General features: G+C 55.9%; 1 protein-coding gene across 1 annotated transcript; it reads right to left on the bottom strand.

Annotated features, from left to right (window-relative positions):
• Positions 1-9,441: 9,441 nt before the first annotated feature.
• LOC138357065 (spidroin-2-like) lies at positions 9,442-13,043 on the bottom strand. Its single transcript, XM_069313609.1, has 2 exons — positions 12,987-13,043; positions 9,442-11,019 (listed from the first exon to the last, which is right to left on the bottom strand). Exons 1-2 carry the CDS (start codon positions 13,041-13,043, stop codon positions 9,442-9,444), a joined length of 1,635 nt encoding a protein of 544 aa, XP_069169710.1.
• Between the last annotated feature and the right edge of the window lie 7,369 nt (positions 13,044-20,412).

Below are 20,412 nucleotides of genomic sequence, written 5' to 3'. Positions count from 1 at the left end.
GGCGGCGTTGGTGGGAGTGTTGGTAAGGGGAGGGGGCGGCGTTGGTGGGGGGTGATGGTGGGGGGTGTTGGTAAGGGTAGGGGGCGGCGTTGGTGTTGTTGTTGTTGTTGTTGAGTTAGGGGCGACGACGATCGTGGGAGCGGATGCGCCCCGACATACCTGTGAAGGGTAAATTGCGAAGCCAGGAAAGGCGAAACGCCAAGCCAAAACACGAAACGAGTGACGCCAAGCACTCGAAACTAATATGCCACACGGCAAAGAAACGCACAAAGGGAGAGGCAGAAGCACATAATAGAACAGGGCAAACAAACAGCCAGAGGGGCACACAGCATGTCATAGAGCAAATACACAGGAAATCAGAGCACATACTTGCCCGGGAACCTGGTCCGCGGGAACTGTACATTGAACGCCTCCCAGAGCACCCACTGCCAAGGGTCTCGTCCATTCAACGGGGACGCCATAACATCCGGAACCGGGGCAACAAACACCTGCAAACAGGGGACCCAGATGGTAGTACTCATGAGGCGAGAAGTCGCTACTCGCCCCCACAGGAAGGGAACTTGCCCACCATGAAAGTACTCCGGTCCGTCAGACAGCAGTAACTCGGCAATCTCCGACCAGTGACCCGGTGGCATCACAGACGCCGGCAACACGTCCCCCAGGACCCCAACGTGCACCCGCACCATAGGGGCACCCGCGGCCCCGGGCACACCACCAGACGACAGCAGGGAACCCGGACGGCCCGCATCCTTTCGTAACGTCACCACCAGGCCACGCCCAGCACCAGAGTCCACACCATCCCTGGCAGCAGAAGCCACCACCCCCCACTGCGGAGAGTCCCCTGGCGGAGAAAGAACCGAAGGCACGTCCGAGATACAGGCCCCAGCACCAGCACCAGCAGGCGCATGGACCTCTGCCACCACTAACTGCGGAGACATCGACGTATACGTATCCACACCGTCAACACCCAAAGACCCATAGTCACTGAAGTCACCAACATCGGCCCAGGTCAGAAGACGAACGGCGGGAACGTTTGGGCACCGGCCGGATATCGTCAGAGCCGGAAGCAGACCCAGAAACACGGGTACCACAAGCCGGATGAACCGACGCCCGACACAGAATGGCAGCAGCCTCTACCACAGAGGGAACCGGGCCACACACAGCAGGAGGCTCCGCAGCCACCCTAGCACCCAGCACATCCGGGACCCGAGTCATGGACACAGGGCCAGGTGCAGCATCCGAAGACAAGGGAAAAGACAGCGATGTCACACAGGGAGCACCAGGAAGGCCCAAGGGAGCAGCTTGGACAGCGACAGGATCAGGCAGACCAACCGACGGTATTGCAATACCCGGAGGGTCGGCAACAACCGGAGGAACGTCAGGCATCGCCAGGGAAGCTGCAGCAGCAAACGGGACGTGCACCTCCTCATCATCACCGGAGACTGCCTCCAGTGGGAGCGGTGGGAAATCTTCTTATCGGAACAAGTTGACAGGAGCAGCTGGGCCCTCAGAGCACTCGGCAACCTGATGCCCCAACAGGCCACACCGAAAACAGGTATGAGGCTGCCGGGCATAATACACCCGGACGTAGTATCCCATAAGCCGGACAGAAGAAGGTATATCCAACTGCAGGCACATCCCCAACGTGCGAATGTTCGTTCGCCACCCAGCATACCGCCCCAAGGAGAGCGTGTTCACCCGCACGCCGACAACAGTACCAAACCCCCTGAAGTAACGCCGGAGGTCTTCAGGGAACTCCAGGGGCGCACCATGGACACTGACATAAGTCAGGGCACCACTGTGGTCCGAAATCACCACAGAGCCGGCATCATCCGGCAGCAGCAACGTATGCCCCTCGTACCGATGGAGGAAGTCCCGGTACTCCTCCTCCTCCCTCACGAACTTAATAACAACCCGGTGGGCCGTAACAAGCTCCACACCGTAGATAGCCTCCACCGGGATACGAAGCATGTCACACATCACCTTCTCGATGGTCGTATAACCAGCCTTACAAGGGAACTCCAGGCCCACGGAATTCACACGCACAACAGGAGGAAGATGGCCCCCCATGTCAGAACCGCCACATCAACATGCAGCCAGGCAGGCAACAAAACTGGGAGGGTAGAGATGCCCACACCCCCTGGCGACCAAAACGGCAAACAACCCCAACAGCCACGGAGGGTCGGTAAACGTCCTCACTCCACGGCTGCTAGCAGTCGACTCTCGAACACGAGGTTGATTAGTTTAGCAAGTCGCTGCGTTGGTGGGGTCCCTTCATGATATTATTGTCCGTTGCGAACCGACATACAACAGTTTCTCCCTAGAAAGCCTCACTAAAACAAGAGCAGAAAATCAGTTGCCTCAGACAAACATTTATTACATGAAAATACAACGAATAAAGTAATTGAACAACATAGTATCATTGGATTGTACAAACCATAATCATATTTATATAATAGCAGTTAAACTGCGCTAGGCTGCTGCTCAATTACCGCCCTCAGTCATTTTGCCTTCTCACTGCTTGTGGCCGGGTAACCTGCATATCAAATATCCCCAACAAGACAACTTACGGGCTCACCATAGTCCGTGCTACATGGACATTTCGTTCCGAGTAGCTAATCTGAAACAACAACAACGACAAATAATACCTTTCTCACTTTACACTGCATCACTCATGCCATACGCACTCCCTCATACATATCAAGATGTCCATACAATTCTGCATTCCACGTCCTGAGGCTCGCCACTAAGAACATCTGTCTCTGGGTCCTCGAAATCAGGTCGGTACTCCAGCAGTGTTCAATATCTGCTGCTACTTGAAGTCCCACTCAATGCCTGTGAAGTTCCTCTATGCGGCTCCACGAAAAAACACGTGTAGCTCCACTACACTCCAAGTTTCACTCGCCCACTGAAGTTCATCTCTACACTTGAAGTTCCACCACATAATATTCACCAGACATGAAAATCTTCCACGAACTTCTCCCTGCACAAACCTGTAATTCCATTACCATGCCATAATAACATGTTTTTTTTAATAACACATAAATAACCAATATATATGTTAACATTAACCTGGCCATCTGATGTCTCAGTCCGTGCCGGTGCTACTGAGATGGGGACTCCCCCATGCTGGACGAGTCCACATTGAAATCATCCTCCGGCGGGGTGCCCTGAGGCCCCCACCTCTCAGTCCTTCACTGACCTTCGGCAAGTGAGCATGTGTCGCTCCCGCCCCTCGATGTCCAATCATCTCTAACTCGTTATATATTCTCACTATCTTCATAAAATATCTAACCTATATTCATAAACGTTTTCTACGATCGCCGGGCACACGATCGATCAATAACAAACAATGTAATACAAATAAATGTGATTTTACTGCAGAAAATGACGTGGCAACACTTGCCCTCAGGCGCTCCTAAATGATGCCACTCTTGGTCGTCCACCAAAATCTTTTTTGACTGTCTCTAAAAGCTTCTCACAATCCCGACTTGAGTCTATGAAGTCGCCTGGCAGGTTTCACACAGACACAACTGCTTAATTTCCTCCACACACAAAGGATATCTGACAGTAGGGTCCACACAGAACACAGCCACAATGAAGGCTTCAGGCCGCCCCTAATATTGTTGCCGATCACTGAGAGATGACGTACGTCGTCCTCGGCAGCTTTCTCACACCTTGTTCACGTGGCCTTCACTCAAACACTAAACGGAGAACCATATCTTCTTTCTTCCCAGGAGGGCACCGACATACGTCTATCCTTGAGGATTCTCGCAACTCAAGTGACACGTTACAACCTCCGCCCACGTCACGTCACGTAACAAGATGTCGACATCTCATCCCAACTCACTTCTATAAGATGCTCGTCCTCTGTTTGCCTCTATTTAGTCATGATTCACTGACGTTTACTTAATTAACTTCCTTCCCGTGACTCCTGCCTAAAGTGAGGTGTGTAGAATAACTGTCACATGGTAGACCCGCCTCACTAGGCTCCCTGGGGGGTTCATAACACTAGCCTCTTACTCCCCCTCACCTGGTCTTAGTTAGACCCCATCCTTCACCTGCACAGTGTACTGGCCACACTGCGGCCGCTGGCTCCCAGGGGCAGCCCCTACTCTATACCAGCCTGGTCATTGTTATACTGCAGGTGTAGTGTTGGTGGGTGCTCATCCCTGCCCCTTCCTCCGCTCTGTTATGTTGCCTCAAGAAGTGCTTCTTGTTCGTTGCGTCTACCAGCTTTGCTCTCCATGTTCCGTCACCAACATGGGTGCTCGTCTCTACCCAGTCTAATTCCAGGTGACTATAATCTCCCAGTACTATGATCTCCACCCCCCCCCCCCACCCCCCGCACTCCCATTAGCACACCACTTGCTTTCTGTGCTACTTTCAGCTATTCATGGTTGAATTTGCCGCGTTCTTTGTTAGGCAGTCATATGTTTAGTGGAGGGATGTAAACATCAGGCCTACCCATGGGGAAGGGAAGTCCCACTCCTCCCTGTCCCTACCCTTCCCCCGTCCCTATCCTTCTCGCCGTCCCTATCCTTCTCCCCCCCCCCACTCCCCACCATGCCTGAGGTGTGCCGGCGTCACGGGTCTCACATCACAGACGTCACCCAACACGTCACGCATGTCACCTCTCCACCCCCCACCCAACCAACCTCCCCTCACCACCTCTAACAACCATTCTAACAACCATTGCCTCATCCTGGCAACAAGGGTAGCAGCATTAGTCAGAGGTGAGTATGTTTGTTTACGGTTGTGAGGCAAGATAAGGGACGAGGAAGGCGCAGGGTGGTGGCGAGAGTGGTCGAGGAGCAACAAGCTACCTGGCGCGAGTAACCCAAGACGGGGCGCTTAGTGTCCGGGTGGTGTTGTGTTACCGGCGGCCTCCAGGCGTTAGGCCCTCACCATCTTCTCGTCATCATTACGAGTCGTCCTGGTCTAATCACCACAATTATTAGTCACCAGTAATACTCTCTCAATCACCCTTTATCGGCATGGTAACAAGGTATACATTTGTTTACATATTTTTGCCGTATTTTGCTTGATACGATATTGTATATTGGACTTTCTTGAGTGTGTTATGTGAGGAACTGTCATATGACCCTGTGATGGTAGTTACCAGGTAACACTGTGATGGTGGTAGTTACCAGGTAACACTGTGGTGGTGGTAGTTACCAGGTAACACTGTGGTGGTGGTAGTTACCAGGTAACACTGTGGTGGTGGTAGTTACCATGTAACACTGTGGTGGTAGTTACCAGGTAACACTGTGGTGGTAGTTACCAGGTAACACTGTGATGGTGGTAGTTACCAGGTAACACTGTGATGGTGGTAGTTACCAGGTAACACTGTGGTGGTGGTAGTTACCATGTAACACTGTGATGGTGGTAGTTACCAGGTAACACTGTGATGGTGGTAGTTACCAGGTAACACTGTGGTGGTGGTAGTTACCATGTAACACTGTGGTGATGGTGGTAGTTACCAGGTAACACTGTGATGGTAGTTACCAGGTAACACTGTGATGGTAGTTACCAGGCAACACTGATGGTGGTAGTTACCATGTAACACTGTGATGGTGGTAGTTACCAGGTAACACTGTGATGGTGGTAGTTACCATGTAACACTGATGGTGGTAGTTACCATGTAACACTGTGATGGTAGTTACCAGGTAACACTGTGATGGTAGTTACCATGTAACACTGATGGTGGTAGTTACCATGTAACACTGATGGTGGTAGTTACCATGTAACACTGTGATGGTAGTTACCAGGTAACACTGTGATGGTGGTAGTTACCATGTAACACTGTGATGGTGGTAGTTACCAGGTAACACTGTGATGGTGGTAGTTACCAGGTAACACTGTGATGGTGGTAGTTACCATGTAACACTGATGGTGGTAGTTACCATGTAACACTGTGGTGGTAGTTACCAGGTAACACTGTGATGGTGGTAGTTACCATGTAACACTGTGATGGTGGTAGTTACCATGTAACACTGGTGGTGGTGGTAGTTACCATAACTCTCCGTGGTGTAGTGGTAAGACACTCGCCTGGCGTTCCGCGAGCGCTATGTCATGGGTTCGTATCCTGGCCGGGGAGGATTTACTGGGCGCAATTCCTTAACTGTAGCCTCTGTTTAACGCAACAGTAAAATGTGTACTTGGATGAAAAAACGATTCTTCGCGGCAGGGGATCGTATTCCAGGGACCGTAGGATTAAGGACTTGCCCGAAACGCTACGCGTACTAGTGGCTGTACAAGAATGTAACAACTCTTGTATATATCTCAAAAAAAAAAAAAAAAAAACTCTGTTACCGGTCCAGCTAGTTAGGTCCAGCTAGTTAGGTCCTGCTAGTTAGGTCCTGCTAGTTAGGTCCTGCTAGTTAGGTCCTGCTAGTTAGGTCCTGTTAGGTCCTGTTAGTTAGGTCCTGTTAGTTAGGTCCTGCTGGTTAGGTCCTGCTGGTTAGGTCCTACTGGTTAGGTCCTGCTAGTTAGGTCCAGCTAGTTAGGTCCTGCTAGTTAGGTCCTACTGGTTAGGTCCTGCTAGTTAGGTCCTACTGGTTAGGTCCTGCTAGTTAGGTCCTACTGGTTAGGTCCTGCTAGTTAGGTCCAGCTAGTTAGGTCCTGCTAGTTAGGTCCTACTGGTTAGGTCCTGCTAGTTAGGTCCTGCTAGTTAGGTCCTACTGGTTAGGTCCTGCTAGTTAGGTCCAGCTAGTTAGGTCCTGCTAGTTAGGTCCTACTGGTTAGGTCCTGCTAGTTAGGTCCTGCTAGTTAGGTCCTGCTAGTTAGGTCCTGCTAGTTAGGTCCTACTGGTTAGGTCCTACTGGTTAGGTCCTACTGGTTAGGTCCTGCTAGTTAGGTCCAGCTAGTTAGGTCCTGCTAGTTAGGTCCTACTGGTTAGGTCCTACTGGTTAGGTCCTGCTAGTTAGGTCCAGCTAGTTAGGTCCTGCTAGTTAGGTCCTACTGGTTAGGTCCTGCTAGTTAGGTCCTACTGGTTAGGTCCTGCTAGTTAGGTCCTGCTAGTTAGGTCCTGCTAGTTAGGTCCAGCTAGTTAGGTCCTGCTAGTTAGGTCCTGCTAGTTAGGTCCTACTGGTTAGGTCCTGCTAGTTAGGTCCAGCTAGTTAGGTCCTGCTAGTTAGGTCCTACTGGTTAGGTCCTGCTAGTTAGGTCCTGCTAGTTAGGTCCAGCTAGTTAGGTCCTGCTAGTTAGGTCCTGCTAGTTAGGTCCAGCTAGTTAGGTCCTGCTAGTTAGGTCCTGCTAGTTAGGTCCTACTGGTTAGGTCCTGCTAGTTAGGTCCTACTGGTTAGGTCCTGCTAGTTAGGTCCTGTTAGTTAGGTCCTGTTAGTTAGGTCCTCCACAAGAGCCAGTAACTCTCCACCCGTCCACAAGAGCCAGTAACTCTCCACCCGTCCACAAGAGCCAGTAACTCTCCATCCGTCCACAAGAGCCAGTAACTCTCCATCCGTCCACAAGAGCCAGTAACTCTCCATCCGTCCACAAGAGCCAGTAACTCTCCATCCGTCCACAAGAGCCAGTAACTCTCCATCCGTCCACAAGAGCCAGTAACTCTCCATCCGTCCACAAGAGCCAGTAACTCTCCATCCGTCCACAAGAGCCAGTAACTCTCCATCCGTCCACAAGAGCCAGTAACTCTCCATCCGTCCACAAGAGCCAGTAACTCTCCACCCGTCCACAAGAGCCAGTAACTCTCCACCCGTCCACAAGAGCCAGTAACTCTCCACCCGTCCACAAGAGCCAGTAACTCTCCACCCGTCCACATGAGCCAGTAACTCTCCACCCGTCCACATGAGCCAGTAACTCTCCACCCGTCCACAAGAGCCAATAACTCTCCACCCGTCCACAAGAGCCAGTAACTCTCCACCCGTCCACAAGAGCCAGTAACTCTCCACCCGCCCACAAGAGCCAGTAACTCTCCACCCGTCCACAAGAGCCAGTAACTCTCCACCCGTCCACATGAGCCAGTAACTCTCCACCCGCCCACAAGAGCCAGTAACTCTCCACCCGCCCACAAGAGCCAGTAACTCTCCACCCGTCCACAAGAGCCAGTAACTCTCCACCCGTCCACAAGAGCCAGTAACTCTCCACCCGCCCACAAGAGCCAGTAACTCTCCACCCGTCCACAAGAGCCAGTAACTCTCCACCCGCCCACAAGAGCCAGTAACTCTCCACCCGCCCACAAGAGCCAGTAACTCTCCACCCGTCCACAAGAGCCAGTAACTCTCCACCCGTCCACAAGAGCCAGTAACTCTCCACCCGTCCACAAGAGCCAGTAACTCTCCACCCGTCCACAAGAGCCAGTAACTCTCCACCCGTCCACAAGAGCCAGTAACTCTCCACCCGCCTACAAGAGCCAGTAACTCTCCACCCGTCCACAAGAGCCAGTAACTCTCCACCCGTCCACAAGAGCCAGTAACTCTCCACCCGTCCACAAGAGCCAGTAACTCTCCACCCGTCCACAAGAGCCAGTAACTCTCCACCCGTCCACAAGAGCCAGTAACTCTCCACCCGTCCACAAGAGCCAGTAACTCTCCACCCGTCCACAAGAGCCAGTAACTCTCCACCCGTCCACAAGAGCCAGTAACTCTCCACCCGTCCACAAGAGCCAGTAACTCTCCACCCGTCCACAAGAGCCAGTAACTCTCCACCCGTCCACAAGAGCCAGTAACTCTCCACCCGTCCACAAGAGCCAGTAACTCTCCACCCGTCCACAAGAGCCAGTAACTCTCCACCCGTCCACAAGAGCCAGTAACTCTCCACCCGTCCACAAGAGCCAGTAACTCTCCACCCGTCCACAAGAGCCAGTAACTCTCCACCCGTCCACAAGAGCCAGTAACTCTCCACCCGTCCACAAGAGCCAGTAACTCTCCACCCGTCCACAAGAGCCAGTAACTCTCCACCCGTCCACAAGAGCCAGTAACTCTCCACAGAGAGAGGCGCCAGTGCCTGCGACGTTCCCAAACATTTACACACAGACAGGATCGTTCCCCCATAACACCCGGCGACCATTTTCTGTAATGGAGCCAATCGGTTGGGGTCTGGTATTGGCGGGAAGACGGGGCGGCGGTGCCACTTGTCACGCACTTTACCCAGTCTCATTTTGGTAGTTACTTAATACTTGTAAGGTGGGGGGGAGGGGGGGGGTGTCACACCCACACTGTGACACTGGTGGGACGCGAACAAGGGGACACAGGTGGAAACTGAGTACCCACATGAGCCACAGAGACGTTAGGAAGAACTTTTTTAGTGTCAGAGTGGTTGACAAATGGAATGCATTAGGAAGTGATGTGGTGGAGGCTGACTCCATACACAATTTCAAGTGTAGATATGATAGAGCCCAATAGGCTCAGGAACCTGTACACCTGTTGATTGACGGTTGAGAGGCGGGACCAAAGAGCCAGAGCTCAACCCCGGCAAGCACAACTAGGTGAGTACACATCCACAGACACCCACAGACAACCACACGCCCACACACCACACGCCTACTGACACCCACACGCCCACAGACACCCACACGCCCACAGACACCCACACGCCCACAGACACCCCCACGCCCACAGACACCCACACGCCCACCCCACCAAAATATACAGCAGTAATTAACACTGAATTATGGCAGTGTTCGTTTTGGATTTCTGTGTTGTAATTGTCCCCCATGGGAGCCCTTGTTCCTTCCCTGCCCCGGCCTGGCCCAGCCTGGCCCTGCCTGGCCCAGCCTGGCCCAGCCTGGTCCTGCCTGGCCCAGCCTGGCCCTGGCTGGCCCAGCCTGGCCCAGCCTGGTCCTGCCTGGCCCAGCCTGGCCCTGCCTGGTCCTGCCTGGCCCAGCCTGGCCCGGCCTGGCCCTGCCTGGTCCTGCCTGGCCCAGCCTGGCCCGGCCTGGCCGTGTGTCGGGCCAGGTTCTTGATCCTCCTGGAAGGGTCCTGGACCCTCCTGGAAGGGTCTTGGACCCTCCTGGAAGGGTCTTGGACCCTCCTGGAAGGGTCTTGGACCCTCCTGGAAGGGTCTTGGACCCTCCTGGAAGGGTCTTGGACCCTCCTGGAAGAGCCCTGGACCCTCCTGGAAAGGTCTTGGACCCTCCTGGAAGGGTCCTGGACCCTCCTGGAAGGGTGCTGGACCCTTCTGGAAGGGTGCTGGACCCTCCTGGAAGGGACCTGGACCCTCCTGGAAGGGACCTGGAGCCTCCTGGAAGGGACCTGGAGCCTCCTGGAAGGGACCTGGACCCTCCTGGAAGGGTCCTGGACCCTCCTGGAAGGGTCCTGGACCCTCCTGGAAGGGTCCTGGACCCTCCTGGAAGGGTCCTGGACCCTCCTGGAAGGGTCCTGGACCCTCCTGGAAGGGTCCTGGACCCTCCTGGAAGGGTCCTGGACCCTCCTGGAAGGGTCCTGGACCCTCCTGGAAGGGTCCTGGACCCTCCTGGAAGGGTCCTGGACCCTCCTGGAAGGGTCCTGGACCCTCCTGGAAGGGTCCTGGACCCTCCTGGAAGGGTCCTGGACCCTCCTGGAAGGGTCCTGGACCCTCCTGGAAGGGTCCTGGACGCTCCTGGAAGGGTCCTGGACCCTCCTGGAAGGGTCCTGGACCCTCCTGGAAGGGTCCTGGACCCTCCTGGAAGGGTCCTGGACCCTCCTGGAAGGGTCCTGGACCCTCCTGGAAGGGTCCTGGACCCTCCTGGAAGGGTCCTGGACCCTCCTGGAAGGGTCCTGGACCCTCCTGGAAGGGTCCTGGACCCTCCTGGAAGGGTCCTGGACCCTCCTGGAAGGGTCCTGGACCCTCCTGGAAGGGTCCTGGACCCTCCTGGAAGGGACCTGGACCCTCCTGGAAGGGTCCTGGACCCTCCTGGAAGGGTCCTGTACCCTCCTGGAAGGGTCCTGGACCCTCCTGGAAGGGTCCTGGACCCTCCTGGAAGGGTCTTGGACCCTCCTGGAAGGGTCCTGGACCCTCCTGGAAGGGACCTGGACCCTCCTGGAAGGGTCCTGGACCCTCCTGGAAGGGTCCTGGACCCTCCTGGAAGGGATAACATCTGCAGAAGAGTCCACTTTCTCGCTTCAATACCAGGAGGAAAACTCTTGTTTTCTTTCAAGAATGATCTGATTCCAGCCCCCGCCCTCGCGTCCATCGCAGCCCTGGAATACCTCAACCTCTCCTCCTCCTCCCGCACGCTCTGAAACAAGGTGATTTCTCCCTCTCAACTACCTTCAGGTGGTTACCTTGAGGTGATTTCGAGGCTCAGCGACCCCGCGGCCCGGTCGTCGACCAGGCCACCAACTGCTGTCCACTTAATGAATCACACTGTTCAGATTCAGGAACTTTATCCCTAACAACTTAAGCAAACCATCCCAACAGTGGCTGGACAAAACAGGTGTTCAGCTGTCTGAATCGAATTTTAATTTAATGGCATGAAGTGTTACCTGATCAACCAGGCTGTGACTTATACGTCAGGCTGCGAGCAGCCGCGTCTAACAGCTTGGTTGATGAGTCCAGCAACCAGGAGGCCTGGTCGACGACTGGGCCGCGGGGACACTAAGCCCCGGAAGCACCTCAAGGTAACCTCAAGGTAAGTGAGCAATAATTAAGCATCTAGAGTAAAATGGAATGGGGAAAGGGGAAAGCGCCAAGCCATTACGACTATATAGCACTTGGAACGGGTCAGGATTAGGGATGGGACGGTGGGAAGGAATGGTGCCCAACCACTTTGACGGTCGGGGATTGCAAGAAGAACGAAGTGTAGCTTACTATTAGAGCGGAAAACTCATATTGTTACAAGTTATATCACCATATTAGGATGATAAGACAATTTAAAGAACTATTTTATATTAATAACACCACAAATTATTTGTATTTTGCATGTCCTTAACATTACTCCCTCTCGATCATCTCAAGATAACCCCCCCCCCTTAGTGAGAGGCCAGGTTACCTCACCCCTCAGTGAGAGGTCAGGTTACCTCACCCCTCGGGTGAGAGGTCAGGTTACCTCACCCCTCGGGTGAGAGGCCAGGTTACCTCACCCCTCGGATGAGAGGCCAGGTTACCTCACCCCTCGGATGAGAGGCCAGGTTACCTCACCCCTCGGATGAGAGGCCAGGTGACCCCTCCACAGGTAACAGGTTAATCACCACTGACCTCATTAACAGGCCGCCGCCCGGCGCGTCGTATCTGTTAATGTCACGGTGACAAATGTCTCTCATTCCCATAGAGCTGTGAGCGGCCCACACGAGGCTGATGGGTCTAAATTATTGTTTATATTATAAGGGAGACTAAAGTGTATTTGTTGGTTGGTCAATGTTGTCTCTGATGGTCTTAATAACCCTCCAGAGGTTGATTGGTCATAATAACCCTCCAGAGGTTGATTGGTCTTAATAACCCTCCAGAGGTTGATTGGTCATAATAACCCTCCAGAGGTTGATTGGTCTTAATAACCCTCCAGAGGTTGATAGGTCTTAATAACCCTCCAGGGGTTATAACCTAACCGAGGACTCGTGAATAGAAAACGGTACATCACGTTAATTTTGAGAGCCGCTGTGATTTACATTACATGAGTTACACCCTTGCCCCTCCCTCACCCCTGCCCCTCCCTCACCCCTGCCCCTCCCTCACCCCTGCCCCTCCCTCACCCTTGTCCCTCCCTCACCCTTGTCCCTCCCTCACCCTTGTCCCTCCCTCACCCCTGCCCCTCCCTCACCCTTGTCCCTCCCTCACCCTTGTCCCTCCCTCACCCCTACCTCCTCAGGGCGTGGATCTGCCTCCTCACTCCTGCTCCTTCCCCCTCACCCCCATCTATGTCTCTCTCCTCACCCCTGTCTTCACACATTTTCTTGGTTGGTTTTTCCTCATCTTCATATTTCATTTACCTCCCCACCTCTTCAACTTTTTGATTGGTCCCCTCCTGCGACTTTTTGCCATTCTTAAATATTCTTTCCGATGTCTTCTTCAGTTTTGTCGCCCGGGTGTTTGGGGGAGGCGCACACTCTCACCCGTAGAACTGTGGCCCCGACGTTGGCAGCGACGGGGACGCTTTTATTGTCAATCATCGCCTTGGTTGCTGAACCCGATCTCGACGGATTGACGGTTCTTAAGGTGGCGATTGTGGGGCATATGCTCACGATGCACTCCCGGGGCACTCCGTCTTGTTGGGTGTCCTTCCTCTAATTGTGGCTCCGTGGGGAGTATGGCGGCTTCTTCTTCGTTGAAAGTTTTACCTGTTGGTTTTTATGTCATTCGTTGACCCTCATTTAACTTCTCAGACTCGTAGGGTGAGCGACCAGGCCCTCCGAGTCGGACTTTGATGGAAGGCCGGCGCTCCATAGCCCCCGCTACATAGGGCCCAGACCTAGCTACTTCTCTGAATCTCCCGACTGATTCTTTCTACTCCCCTCCCTCCTCTGTGGCGGTGTTCAGCCCCAAGCACCCAGTGGTGACCACCACATCACCTGGAGTGACTCCATCTCTCATTGTAACAACTGCACCTTTATCCCGCCCCCCCTCTTACTAGGGGGTGCTCGGCCCCGTCACTTCCGTAGTCGCACTCGCACGACTCCTTCTGGTTCTAAAACATTACAAGCGTTGTTTGGTCCTGCTACGTGGACAAAGTAGTTTTATCTCAGCCATGTTGATTCTTCACGTCCTGGCGATTTATTCATCCATAAACACCTCGTTGATTGTGTGGGTACGTTTGTCACTTTTAAACCCACCCATACTGGTACACGTATCAGTGCTGCTCCGTCATCCACTGTTCGGGTCTCCAAAAATGCCAGGTTAAATGCCAGGACTAGCACAGTTCTTCTCCCGCACCATGTTAGGACTGCTGTTGGGGAACTGAAAGACTGCCACCAGGATATTAAACATATCCTTGAGGACCAAGGCCATTCTATCCTCCAGATTGATACATTCACTCGACCCCTTCGTGGTCGTCGTCGTCAGCCGCTTCGAGTTGTGAAGATCGCTTTTGATAGTAGGTATCTTACGTCCCAAACGTAAGCCTGGCTGCTCCTCTCCTTCCTCTCTAGCGAGTAAGAAAGCATCGCTCATGTTATGGCCACTATGGGTCGCAACCGGGTTCTTCATCTATGACCGAAGGTACTAGTATCCGACCGAAAGTCAGTAGTGACTTTCAAGGAATAGGCTAGATAATGCAAGCAATAACATTAGGGGAGCTGTAATGAACACAACACTTATTCAGAGCAGGAGAGATTGCTGAAATAGAGGGAATACAGGGAACATATACGGCACGCATAGACGAGATAAAACACCTAAATTATTGGGATCGTCTCAAAGCTCTCCAAATGACACCAAATAATATACACCTGGAAAATACTGGAGGGTCAGGTCCCAAATCTACGCAGTAAAATAACAACGTACTGGAGTGAACGATATGGAAGAAAATGCAGAATAGAACCAGTGAAGATCAGAGGTGCCAAAGGCGCAATCAGAGAACACTGTATGAACATCAGAGGTCCGCGGTTGTTCAACGTCCTCCCAGCAAGCATAAGAAATATTGCCGGAACAACCGTGGACATCTTCAAGAGGAAACTAGATTGTTTCCTTCAAGGAATGCCGGACCAACCGGGCTGTGGTGGGTATGTGGGCCTGCGGGCCGCTCCAAGCAACAGCCTGGTGGACCAAACTCTCACAAGTCAAGCCTAGCCTCGGGCCGGGCTTTGGGAGTAGAAGAACTCCCAGAACCCCATCAACCAGATATCAACCAGGTATCCTTTATCAATATATTCGCTTAACTTATTATCACTTTCCCATCACCGTAAATATAAAATACAAAATGAAATAATATTACTACACGTGGATATTTACATGTGTCTCTCTCACATAAGACACTATAATCACTCCTCGATGCTAACGCGATGCAGCCTTTGTCAACTTCCGTGTCTCCTCAACACACACAGTACCGTCCTCAACCAGTACTGGGAAACACCAACGAGTCTACCCTTGCCGAGGGCCAGCCTACCGACAGTATCACCAGGTGCCCCTTGTGAAGGCCCACAATCACTCTCCAGCCAAGTGCTAGCAGAGAACTTCAGCCACGCGCTGATAGGGGCCAGTATACGGACAAATACAGGGGTAGCTAACCCCTGGCAGGAGGCTCTAGCGGTGGGCTAGTAACTCTCCTCACTGTCGGCCGTGTCTCCCTCTAGCCAGTCCCGGGACACGCCGAATTCTTCCACTGCCACACCACTAGCAGAAAGCCGATACTACACAGTTCCTCTTTGGCGGCGGCTCACTTAGTCGTCAAGAAGAATTAAGTAGGGAGAGATTAGGCTGCCCAGGGTAGACTGCCTTTCTCCGTACCACTACAGCCCTACGTCGCCTCTGTGGATACAGACACGTCATCAGTAAACTGGCCGGTACTGGTGAAACTAGGAAATACCACTCATTGACTCTGGCATTGACATTCAGTTCATATCACAACAGATGGCGTTGAGTCGCCACCTCACCAGAGGTCATCCACAGCGGCTCCTCTGGCTAACCAAGGCAGGAATCTTGAGCCTTTTGCAGGTATTAGACAGCCACCACCAGATGGCATTGTACACATTACGTCCAATACTGTGGGGTAAGGGAGCAGACTCACAAGTGGCGCTGACGTCGCTACTCCATACTCCGATGATGTAGTCCGGTTCGTAAAGGCTCAATTCCTCACATTCCGATTCCGACTCTATCCCTGTATCCCCTCCCATATCAGTAGTTGAGTCCCCTGTCTCAGCTATGGAGGTTCCCTTGGTCCTCGATTCTCTCTCTCAGGTGCTGCCCCTTGATGAGGTCGCTTCCCTGTGTTTACTAGTTGTGTTTTTGCGGGGGTTGAGCTTTGCTCTTTCGGCCCGCCTCTCAACTGTCAATCAACTGTTTACTAACTACTTTTTTTTTTCCCCACACCACACACACACACCAGGAAGCAGCCCGTGACAGCTGACTAACTCCCAGGTACCTATTTACTGCTAGGTAACAGGGGCACTTATGGTGAAAGAAACTTTGCCCATTTGTTTCTGCCTCGTGCGGGAATCGAACCCGCGCCACAGAATTACGAGTCCTGCACGCTATCCACCAGGCTACGAGGCCCCACCTGTGTGTCCCCCTCCTCGATTCCCTTGACCACCCCTCTCTGATGCCTCCTCCCACTCCGGACTCTGTCAGTCCATCTCTGGTCCATCCTACCGTTCCCTTGACTCCATCACTCCTTGCTAGATTTGCTATGCCCAGTTACTCCGATTTCACTGATCCTGATCTTAGTATACCGTGTTCTTCTTTGCCTTGTTTCTCCCTTGTTCTCTGTTTCTATTCTCTATTTTTGTCTACGTTCTTCAATGGAATATTCGTGGATTTTATGCCAACTGCCACGAACTCCAACTTCTGATAACACAGTTTTCACCACTTTGTGTCCGTCTCCAGGAGCCAATGTCTGTCACGCGTTCTGGTCACTTCTTCGGTTATTCTTTCCTCTCTCCCCCCCTCCAGCTCTCCCTGGGGCCCCATGTCTCCATGTCTCTACTGCTCTCTTGACTTTCTTGATATATTTCCATACTTTTTCAGTCGCCCATTCAGTGTTCTGTGACCCGTGTCTTTGTGAATAAATGATATCCAGTCTGTTCCATTTATCTCTCCCCAAATGTCCCGCTTTCCCTTCCTGATCTTAAGCACCTTCTTGACTCCTTACCAGAGCCGGTGCTCCTGTTGGGTGATTTCAACTGTCGACATTCCCTCTGGGGTGATGTTCTGACAAGCACCCGAGGCCGCCTTCTCGAACCGTTCGTCCTCTCTTCTTCCCTGTTTCTTCTGAATGCTGGTGAGTCCACCCATATAGACTCTCGCACTCGCACCCTTTCCTGTCTGGATCTGTCCTCTCTGCTCGTCGTCACTTTACTTAGATCTCACGTGGCAGGTTCTTGATGACCTCCTTAACAGTGACCATTTCCCCTTCCTTGTTACCTTTTTCTCTTCCCACCCTCCCCTCTCCTTCCCTAGGTGGCAGTTAGCCAAGGCTGACTGGAGCCTTACTCACCCTCCGTGCTACTCTCTGACCTATCCTCTCTGCCTCTTCCTCGCGCCCTCCTTCTTTTTCATGACACTGTCTTCCACGCTGCCCTCCGCTCTATTCCTCGCTCTACCTCTCGGGGCACGCGGAAGTGCGTCCCCTGGTGGACTGTGCTGGGGGTGTCAGCTGTAAGCGTGCAGCCTGGAAGAGACACCGCCTCTCCCCTAACCCCTGCCTCTCCCCTAACCCCTGCCTCTCCCCTCACCCCTGTCTCTCCCCTCATCCCTGCCTCTCCCCTCACCCCTGTCTCTCCCCTCATCCGTGCCTCTCCCCTCACCCCTGTCTCTCCCCTCATCCCTGCCTCTCCCCTCATCCCTGCCTCTCCCCTCATCCCTGCCTCTCCTCTCACCCCTGCCTCTCCCCTCACCCCTGTCTCTCCCCTCACCCCTGTCTCTCCCCTCATCCCTGCCTCTCCCCTCATCCCTGCCTCTCCCCTCACCCCTGTCTCTCCCCTCATCCCTGCCTCTCCCTTCATCCCTGCCTCTCCTCTCACCCCTGCCTCTCCCCTCACCCCTGTCTCTCCCCTCATCCCTGCCTCTCCTCTCACCCCTGCCTCTCCCCTCACCCCTGCCTCTCCCCTCACACCTGTTTCTCCCCTCATCCCTGCCTCTCCCCTCATCCTTGCCTCTCATCTCACCCCTGCCTCTCCCCCATCCCTGCCTCTCCCCCTCACCCCTGCCTCTCCCCTCACCCCTGCCTCTCCCCTCACCCCTGTCTCTCCCCTCATCCTTGCCTCTCCCCTCATCCCTGCCTCTTCTCTCACCCCTGCCTCTCCCCTCATCCCTGCCTCTCCTCTCATCCCTGCCTCTCCCCCTCACCCATGCCTCTCCCCTCATCCCTGCCTCTCCTCTCATCCCTGCCTCTCCCCCTCACCCATGCCTCTCCCCTCACCCCTGCCTCTCCCCTCACCCCTATCTCTCCCCTCATCCCTGCCTCTCCTCTCACCCCTGCCTCTCCCCCTCACCCCTGCCTCTCCCCTCACCCCTGCCTTTCCCCCTCACCCCTGCCTCTCCCCCTCACCCCTGCCTCTCCCCTCACCCCTGCCTCTCCCGTCACCCCTGCCTCTCCCCTCACCCCTGCCTCTCCCCTCACCCCTGCCTCTCCCCTCACCCCTGCCCCTCCCCCTCACCCCTGCCTCTCCCCTCACCCCTGCCTCTCCCCTCACCCCTGCCTCTCCCCCTCACCCCTGCCTCTCCCCTCACCCCTGCCTCTCCCCCTCACACCTGCCTCTCCCGTAACCCCTGCCTCTCCCCTCACCCCTGCCTCTCCCCCTCACACCTGCCTCTCCCGTCACCCCTGCCTCTCCCCTCACCCCTGCCTCTCCCCTCACCCCTGCCTCTCCCCCTCACACCTGCCTCTCCCGTCACCCCTGCCTCTCCCCTCACCCCTGCCTCTCCCCCTGAAGCTTCAGTAATGATGTGGGTGACAATGGCGCCGCTGGAAGCTGCAATATTGCACTCTGGCCCCCTCCCAGCTGCCCCCCTCCCAGCTGCCCCACCCTCCCAGCTGCCCCCCTCCCAGCTGCCCCCCTCACCCCTGTCTCTCCCCTCACCGCTGTCTCTCCCCTCACCCCTGTCTCTCCCCTCACCCCTGCCTCTCCCCCTCTCCCCCTCACCCCTGCCTCTCCCCCTCACCCCTGCCTCTCCCCCTCACCCCTGCCTCTCCCCCTCACCCCTGCCTCTCCCCTCACCCCTGCCTCTCCCCTCACCCCTGCCTCTCCCCTCACCCCTGCCTCTCCCCTCACCCCTGCCTTTCCCCCTCACCCCTGCCTCTCCCCCTCACCCCTGCCTCTCCCCTCACCCCTGCCTCTCCCCTCACCCCTGCCTCTCCCCCTCACCCCTGCCTCAACCCTCACCCCTGCCTCTCCCCTCACCCCTGCCTCTCCCCCTCACCCCTGCCTCTCCCCTCACCCCTGCCTCTCCCCCTCACACCTGCCTCTCCCGTCACCCCTGCCTCTCCCCTCACCCCTGCCTCTCCCCTCACCCCTGCCTCTCCCCCTGAAGCTTCAGTAATGATGTGGGTGACAATGGCGCCGCTGGAAGCTGCAATATTGCACTCTGGCCCCCTCCCAGCTGCCCCCCTCCCAGCTGCCCCACCCTCCCAGCTGCCCCCTCCCAGCTGCCCCACCCTCCCAGCTGCCCTTCCCTCCCAGCTGCCCCCCTCCCAGCTGCCCCCCTCCCAGCTGCCCCCCTCCCAGCTGCCCCACCCTCCCAGCTGCCCCCCTCCCAGCTGCCCCCCTCCCAGCTGCCCCCCCTCCCAGCTGCCCCCCTCCCAGCTGCCCACCCTCCCAGCTGCCCCACCCTCCCAGCTGCCCCACCTTCCCAGCTGCCCCACCCTCCCAGCTGTCCCCCTCCCAGCTGCCCCACCCTCCCAGCTGCCCCCCCTCCCAGCTGCCCCACCCTCCCAGCTGCCCCACCCTCCCAGCTGCCCCACCCTCCCAGCTGCCCCACCCTCCCAGCTGCCCCCCTCCCAGCTGCCCCCCTCCCAGCTGCCCCACCCTCCCAGCTACCCCTCCCTCCCAGCTGCCCCACCCTCCCAGCTGCCCCACCCTCCCAGCTGCCCCCCTCCCAGCTGCCCCACCCTCCCAGCTGCCCCACCCTCCCAGCTGCCCCACCCTCCCAGCTGCCCCACCCTCCCAGCTGCCCCCCTCCCAGCTGCCCCACCCTCCCAGCTGCCCCACCCTCCCAGCTGCCCCACCCTCCCAGCTGCCCCACCCTCCCAGCTGCCCCACCCTCCCAGCTGCCCCCCCTCCCAGCTGCCCCACCCTCCAAGCTGCCCCACCCTCCCAGCTGCCCCACCCTCCCAGCTGCCCCCCTCCCAGCTGCCCCACCCTCCCAGCTGCCCCCCTCCCAGCTGCCCCACCCTCCCAGCTGCCCCACCCTCCCAGCTGCCCCACCCTCCCAGCTGCCCCACCCTCCCAGCTGCCCCACCCTCCCAGCTGCCCCACCCTCCCAGCTGCCCCCCTCCCAGCTGCCCCACCCTCCAAGCTGCCCCCCTCCCAGCTGCCCCACCCTCCCAGCTGCCCACCCTCCCAGCTGCCCCACCCTCCCAGCTGCCCCACCCTCCCAGCTGCCCCACCCTCCCAGCTGCCCCACCCTCCCAGCTGCCCCACCCTCCCAGCTGCCCCACCCTCCCAGCTGCCCCACCCTCCCAGCTGCCCCACCCTCCCAGCTGCCCCACCCTCCCAGCTGCCCCACCCTCCCAGCTGCCCCACCTTCCCAGCTGCCTCACCCTCCCAGCTGCCCCACCTTCCCAGCTGCCGCCCTCCCAGCTGCCCCCCTCCCAGCTGCCGCCCTCCCAGCAGCCCCACCCTCCCAGCTGCCCCACCCTCCCAGCTGCCCCCCTCCCAGCTGACCCACCCT

Source organism: Procambarus clarkii, chromosome 75 (genome assembly GCF_040958095.1).
Source record: "Procambarus clarkii isolate CNS0578487 chromosome 75, FALCON_Pclarkii_2.0, whole genome shotgun sequence".
NCBI lineage: Eukaryota > Metazoa > Arthropoda > Malacostraca > Decapoda > Cambaridae > Procambarus > Procambarus clarkii.
Note: the sequence above shows the minus strand (reverse complement) of the source record. Positions and strands in the feature narration are given on the sequence as shown.